Here is an 8,208-nt window from a genome sequence, read left to right on the forward strand (position 1 = left end):
TGAACAACCACCTGAGGAGAGGCGGGACATTCCCAGGACATTCACTTTTCTCCTTTTCCTTTCTGTTAGGATTAACAAGTCTCTAGAGATTGGGATAACATGGACCAACTGACTAATGATGAGCTTTGGGCATTGAGCCCTAAGGTCATACCATTAAAAATAATTGGCTAGTGCTTCCAGCTGTTTAGTTTGCCTGTTCTAATATTGTGAATCCACACCTATGTCTCCATCCTTTGTAGGAACCTGCATCAGAAGGTTCAGTCTGAGTGTGTCTTCTGCCCATCCTGAGGAAGGACCCTGAGACTTCATCACACACCAGGCAGGAGAGGGGCAGTAAGTCTTTTCTCCCTGGTCATGCTCCAGCAGAAATGCAGCCTAGCCCAGTAAGTGCAGAGGGAGACAGTGGTTGACACCAGGACTATTCAGCATTATTTCCTCCTCAAGAGCAACAAACATGATAGTTTTCATAGAAAGGTAGAAAAGCACCCATCTACATGGTTTTGGAATAATGACTTTTGAAATTTATGTATTTGGTTCTGGTTGGCATATGAGAACTCTCATTCAGAGTTCTGCATACGCCTTACTGGTTCTGGTTCTGGCTGGCATCCTTCCCATCAGAGCACCAAATGGGTCTCTGTAAACTTTCTTTCACACATTTAAAGAAAATGAAATGGTGATGAATAGATGATGAAAATGAGGAGGATAAAACTAATCATAACATCATGTACTGTTTTTCAAGGCTTCCTAAGTATCAGGCTCTGAGGTACGTTTTATGGCTCTTGCTTGATTCTGTCTGCATAATCTCCCCCAAATTATTAGTGCACATATTATTATTATTTTAATAAGAGGAAAGAAGCAGGGCATTTTACGTCATATCTACCAGTTCATGTTAAAGTGTTAAAGCCAAGTCTGAATCCTGTCAGTCTGGGCAGACTGACTCCAGACACAGAGCATCAGGGCAGTCTTCCCCTTTTCACCCAAACAGCCCTGTCACTTCCTGGCAGAGACTCCCTGCTTACTGTGCCCTTCCCCTTGGAGTTGTCTGGAGGGCACAGTGTTGGGCAGGTATCACTTGCCACATATACTATAGGAAGAATGTCTGAGATCACAGATGAAGCCATAGAAATAACTGGCACCTGATACTTCAGGGTAGATCTCTGTTTATGCTGTTCTTTGACTTCACTTCACCTGTCCACTTTCTCCTCTATAGTTAGAATGAGCTAAGTCAATCATGAAGGAGACACAAAATCAGTCTTGGGGTCCAGTCCTATTAAGGAAAATGAAAACATTTAAAATAATATACTCGAGATGTACCCATAGTTATACCTCTCTACCTCTGCTGAAAACTTTCAGAAAGTCTATAAACAATGAAATTTAGGGCATGGGACTCAGAGAAGAAAAACATTTAGTTTTGAATCCTGTTTGCTTCACTCATTCTTAAGTGTATTGTGGGGTAATTTCTTAGAATCTTTGAGATTTAGGATTATCCACTGACGGATTCCTCACTAATACAGAACCTCTGGATTGGGACTAAGCAAATAGGCTCACCCTCGATGCAATAACTATGTGATGGATGCACAAAGAAATGGAAAAATACATATGTGATTTTGTTACTAATAATGATAAGGTTATTTGTCATAGCATCAGATTTAAATATCTCTAGATCTGATGTTGTGGTTTCCTTACATCCCTGACAGTACATTTTTTTTTTTCTACAAGTACATTCTTCCTAGACTAAAAGAAGTGAGTGAGGCTCATTTATTTCTGATTCCCCAAAACCTATATCTTGTTGGCGCAGGGGAGACACCAAGGATAAAAATACTCAGTTAAGTGTTGAATAAACTCTTCTTTTTTTCATAGAAACAACATGTGAGCAATATGGTCCACACGGTGGACCATTTATGTCAGTGTTTTCATCCTTTTCAGAAAGTCCCACAGGACCAGAGAAAAGTTAAAACACTGGTTATTTCTGTCTATTTCATGGACTTTGAGACTTGTTATTTTCCATTTAATAGCATCTGCAGCATTCAACAGAGAAGGCAATAGCACCCCACTCCAGTACTCTTGCCTAGAAAATCCCATGGACAGCGGAGCCTGGTAGGCTGCAGTCCATGGGGTCACCAAGAGTCGGACACGACTGAGCGACTTCACTTTCACTTTTCACTTTCATGCATTGGAGAAGGAAATGGCAACCCACTCCAGTGTTCTTGCCCGGAGAACCCCAGGGACAGGGGAACCTGATTGGCTGCCATCTGTGGGGTTGCACAAAGTCAGACACGACTGAAGCAACTTAGCAGCAGCAGCAGCATTCAATCATTGAGAAGTCATTGAAGAAATTTTGATGAATATGGGGAGAAAAGAGTTTAAAAAGAAGAGAACATGCACATTTTAATTCATGTGCCTAGCCATATTTTAGGATTTGATGTTATCTGTGCTCCACCTCTGAGATAAGAAAGCCTTTGATCTCTCTGCCATAATAAACACGCATGTCTACTAAGTCACTTCAGTTGTGTCCAGCTATTTGCAACTCCATGGACTGTCGCCCACCAGGCCCCTCTGTCAATGGAGTTTTCCAGGCAAGTATACTGGAGTGGGTTGTCAAGCCCTCATCCAGGGAATCTTTCTGACCCAGGAACTGAACCTGCATCTCTTATGTCTCTTGCATTGGCAGGCAGGATTTTTACCACTAGCGCCTCCTGGGAAGCCCTATTAATAAACACATTATCCCAATAATGATTAAAATTCCTTATACAAATTACCAAATATTTATTAAGTTTCCAATTTCCCTCTGGTGCTACATGTATTCTAGAGTGGGTGTTAGATCTTCATGTCCAAGAAGAGAAGCACAGAGACCTTGAGATAATTGCACATATTTCACTTACAAGAATGAAAGACCCAGGACTCAATCACTGATTTGCTTTTTCCTGCACCAGCTCTCAGTCATCTCCACTGTAGCTAATGTGTTTCTTTTCAAACCTACTTGGCTCCCATAGGTGAAAGGAAGGTAGGTAATTAGTTCATCCTCTTTTGGTTCAGTGAGAATCTGTGAATCATGGGACTGAGGTTGCAGTTTACAGAGGTCATAATGGCACTAACATGGATGACTATAAAGTTTTCAATGAATAGTCATGCAAATTGCAGTCTAGCTTTGAAATTTAAGGTTGAGAAGATTTCCTATACAAGGTGAAAATGGCATGGATGCAGTTGACAGAATATTATTTTTGCACTAAAATGAGTACAGGGAATTATCTTCCCTGGTGGCTCAGACAACAAAGAATATACCTGTGATGCAGGAAGCCCAAGTTTGATCCCTGGGTTGGGAAGATCCCCTGCAGAAGGAAGTGGCAACCCACTCCAGTATTCTTACCCAGAGAATCCCATGGACAGAGGAACCTGGTGGGCTCCAGTCCATGGGGTCACATAGAGTCGGACACAACTGAGCACGCACATACCAAACTGGTTATGCACCCACTGTGAGAACTTAACTAATTACCACTCACATGTTATGAACTAATTTCCATTTGTCTGAAACAGAGAAAGGTACAAGAGTTTTCATGGGATTGTTGTAAGCAGAAACTGATATAAATAAAAATAATATATGTAATGTAAACTAAATATTTAATATATAAAATATATCAAATTATATATTACTGCACTTAAATGTGTTAAATTTGTTAAAGTGAGATTAATTTATATAAACATAAATTTACCAACTGAAGAAAATGGTGTCTTTCCTTATGTAATATTGTGTCAGGAAATTGTTTGATGTAGTTGTATGTAGAGACTTAACCAAATTGGTGTGGTAACAAAGTGCATTCAGAGGCAATATGGATATTATTTTATTTAGGGAAGATTTTTTAAAAGCTGGTTGTATGTGTGTTAGTCGCTCCATCTTGTCCAACTCTTTGCGACCCCATGGACTGTAGTCCATAAGGCTCCTCTATCCATGGGATTCTCCAGGCAAGAATACTGGAGTGGGTTGCCATCTCCTTCTCCAGGGGATCTTCTGACCCAGAGATTGAACCCAGGTCTCCTGCATTGCAGGCGGATGCTTTACTGTCTGAGCTACTACAGAAACCCTAAAAGCTGATTATGGATATGTAAACGAATATTGACAGTATGAAAACATTTACAAGAAAACACATATGTCAAGTTCATCACACTGGTTGTTTTGGGGATGTGTATGCAAGGAAGTGAGATTGAACTGAGGTTCCAAGAGAAGTTAAATTTATCATAAATCTTATCATTAATGTATCAAATTTCTATGATATGTGGGATCTGAAGAAATATTATTAAATGTTTATGTTTTAAGAATAAGTGTGGTATTCATGACAGTATTAATCATAATATTCATGGAGATTTTTCTATGTGTTGGGCAATATTCATTCTAAGGCGGTGCTGATCAAGCCCTGGTTCATAGAAGGGAGACCAAGACACTCACCCATAGAGACCCTGAAATTGGTTCTAGGCTGAGGTCAGGGTAACTAAGCATTTTCAAATACGCACATGTAAGTAATTGATGAAATGGAACTGAAAATCACTGGTCTAATCAATATAAATAATTTTTTAAAACTTTCTTGCAATGGTCCTATTGTAGGTTCAATTACCATCACAATTTCATAGATAAGGAAACTGCTCAGATGTGTTTGCATTATTCTATTTAAATCTTTTTCACAACACATTCCCTTGTCATTGCAATATTTTTTGAAATAGAATATGGATATATGTCTATTGACAGATGAAAAGTAAAGAAAATGTGAAGTGTATATAAACAATGGGATATTACTCAGCCATGAGGGGAGGTATAGTTAGAGAGGAATCAACATGAACCCTCTGTTATATTTTTTTGTTCTGTGTTACATTTATGTTTTTAATTAATTTACTTATTTTAATGAAAGATAATTAAAATATTGTGATGGTTTTTGCCATACATCGACATGAATCGGCCAAAGGTACACATGTACAACCAACAAGGACTTTTTATATAGCACAGGGAACTCTGCTCAATGTTATGTGGTAGTGTGAAGGCAAGGGGATTTTGAGGGAGAATGGGTACATTTATATGTATGGCTGAATTCCTTTGCTGTCTGCCTGAAACTATCACAACATTGTTAACTGACTACACCCCAATATAAAATAAGAAATTTTTTAAAAGAGCTGTAGTTGTGAAGACTAGTGTTGGAGAAGGTAGAGAAATGTTGGTCAAAGGATATAAACTTTTGCTATAAAATGAATACATTCTGGGGACCTAATATGCAGTCTGATGACTATAGCTAATAATTTTGTACTGTGTTCCTGAAACCTACTATGAGAGGTTTGTTTAATTTATACCACATACACACAAGCACAAATAGAAGCTATGTAAGGTGACATATACATTAATTAATTTGATTTTGGTAATCACAGTTTGTATTGTAGTAAATCATCATTTTGTACATTTTTTCAAAACCTTCATGTGACAAAACCCAAATATAAGCAATTTTGTCAATCACTTCAATAAGCTAGAAAAAAAGAAAAACAATAAAGGAGTATTAGTTCACCAGCAAAGAATGGACTCCAAAAAATGTAAAGTGGTCTCACACATTAGACATTTAACTGAGTTGATATGGAAACAAATAACACTGTATATGATTAAAAAAATTTCAAGAATGTTTCTAAAATTTCATTATCATTTAATCATTGACAATGCTCTGTATGCTAATGCCATAATTATAGTCACTAATGCTGTATGATCACATGCACTGAATTAAACCATACAGATCGAATTTTTAAGTCCACGAAAGTCAAATGAAGTATATACTAAATGATTTTTAAAATGCAACCCTGATAATTGAGTAATCACTTATTTCATGAAGGAGGGAAGACAGGAAAACCAATAATAAAAGTCTGAATATCACCTAAATATGTTTTCTGATTGTGAACACTCATTTTTAGTTTAGAATCCAGATGAACAATTCCTTCATTTCATAGAGATGTAAAAATACTCCAAATAAAGGAAATAACTAGAATTTAATTTAAATAAAATAAGATTTATACAAATATGTTTAATTTCTTTGAATTATATTTTTTCTTAAAGGGGAAGGGAATTTCTCTTTCTGTATTACTTCTAAAGAAGTAGGCTGTATTTAACTGAGATCATAGATATATTATCTCTTTTTTTTTTAATTTTATTTTATTTTTAAACTTTACATAATTGTATTAGTTTTGCCAAATATCAAAATGAATCCATCACAGGTATACATGTGCTCCCCATCCTGAACCCTCCTCCCTCCTCCCTCCCCATACCATCCCTCTGGGTCGTCCCAGAGGGCCAGTGCACTAGCCCCAAGCATCCAGTATCGTGCATTGAACCTGGACTGGCATCTTGTTTCATACATGATATTTTACATGTTTCAATGCCATTCTCCCAAATCTTCCCACCCTCTCCCTCTCCCACAGAGTCCATAAGACTGTTCCATACATCAGTGTCTCTTTTGCTGTCTCGTACACAGGGTTATTGTTACCATCTTTCTAAATTCCATATATATGCGTTAGTATACTGTATTGGTGTTTTTCCTTCTGGCTTACTTCACTCTGTATAATAGGCTCCAGTTTCATCCACCTCATTAGAACTGATTCAAGTGTATTCTTTTTAATGGCTGAGTAATACTCCATTGTGTATATGTACCACAGCTTTCTTATCCATTCATCTACTGATGGACATCTAGGTTGCTTCCATGTCCTGGCTATTATATTATCTCTAATGTTCTTGTTCCCTTTCAATTTTCTGTGAAGTTTTATAATCTAAAAGCTTATAGAGAGATGTGTATAAGAGAAACCAAGGAGGAAAATTTCTAAGCAAATGGAATTTGTCACAGTGAGAAATATTGCTGGAGAAACAGGAGTGTATAGTCTTAGAAATAAGTTACTTGAATCCAAAATATGGGCACACTGCTCAATGCCCATTTACTTATTTCCTTTGTTTCCAGGCCTCTTTTCTTTTTCCAGAGGTGTCCAAGATACACAGAACTGGAAATCTAACAAGTGTCTCAGAATTCTTCCTCCGGGGCCTCTCAGATGATGCAAAACTGCAGCCTTTGCTCTGTGTCCTCTTCCTGTCCATGTACCTGGTCACCGTGCTAGGGAACCTGCTCATCATATTAACCGTCACCTCTGACCCCCACCTCCACACCCCCATGTACTTCTTCCTCTCCAACCTGTCCTCAGTTGACATAGGTTTCATCTCCACCACAGTTCCCAAGATGATTGTGGACATCCAATCTCACGGCAGAGTCATCTCCTACAGAGGCTGCCTGACTCAGATGTCTATTTTTATCCTTTTTGCGTGTATGGATTGTATGCTTCTTACCGTGATGGCCTATGACAGGTTTGTGGCCATCTGTCACCCACTGCACTACACGGTCATCATGAACCCGCGCCTCTGTTGCTCCTTAGTTTTGCTGTCCTTTTGTGTTAGTCTTTTGGACTCCCAGGTGCACAATGTGATTGTGTTACAAGTTACCTGTTTCAAGGATGTAGAAATTTCTAGTTTCTTCTGTGACCCTTCTCAACTGCTCGACCTTGCTTGTTCTGATACTTTCACCAATAACATAGTCAGCTATACTATCGGTGCCTTGACTGGTTTTCTCTCTATCTCAGGAATCATTTTCTCTTACTATAAAATTCTTGTCTCCATTCTGAGAGTCCCCTCATCAGGTGGGATGTACAAAGCCTTTGCCACCTGTGGTTCTCACCTGGCAGTTGTTTGCTTATTTTATGGAACAGGCCTTGGTGAGTACCTCAGCTCAGCCATCTCACAGTCTCCCAGGAAGGATGCAGCAGCCTCTGTAGTGTACACTGTGGTCACCCCCATGCTGAACCCCTTCATCTACAGCCTGAGGAACAAAGACGTCAAAAGGGCCTTGTGGAGGTTCCTGGCAGCACAAACTCAACTTAGGACTTGGCAACCCATTTGAGTGTATACTAGAAAATGTAACAAAACTAAATCTGGAGATCTAAAAATTCTACCTCTCTCATGACACCATTTTTATAGCTCTTATGGCCTTCATGTCTCTCCTCACTTTCTACCTGAATATTACTTCTCCTTATGGTTTATCCCCCTGTGCAAGTGCAGGAGACACAAGAGACACAGGTCCAATCCCTGAGTCTGGAAAATCCCTGGAGGAGGAAATGGCAACCCACTCTAGTATTCTTGACTTTGAAATCCCA

General features: G+C 38.8%; 1 protein-coding gene across 1 annotated transcript; it reads left to right on the forward strand.

Moving 5' to 3' along the window:
* The first annotated feature begins 354 nt into the window (after positions 1-354).
* Positions 355-7,955, forward strand: LOC102286760 (olfactory receptor 7E24). The gene is given in 3 exon segments (XM_014478606.2): positions 355-383; positions 6,990-7,006; positions 7,009-7,955. Coding segments are annotated over 3 exon segments (993 nt in total).
* Positions 7,956-8,208: the final 253 nt, after the last annotated feature.

Source organism: Bos mutus, chromosome 7 (assembly GCF_027580195.1).
Source record: "Bos mutus isolate GX-2022 chromosome 7, NWIPB_WYAK_1.1, whole genome shotgun sequence".
NCBI lineage: Eukaryota > Metazoa > Chordata > Mammalia > Artiodactyla > Bovidae > Bos > Bos mutus.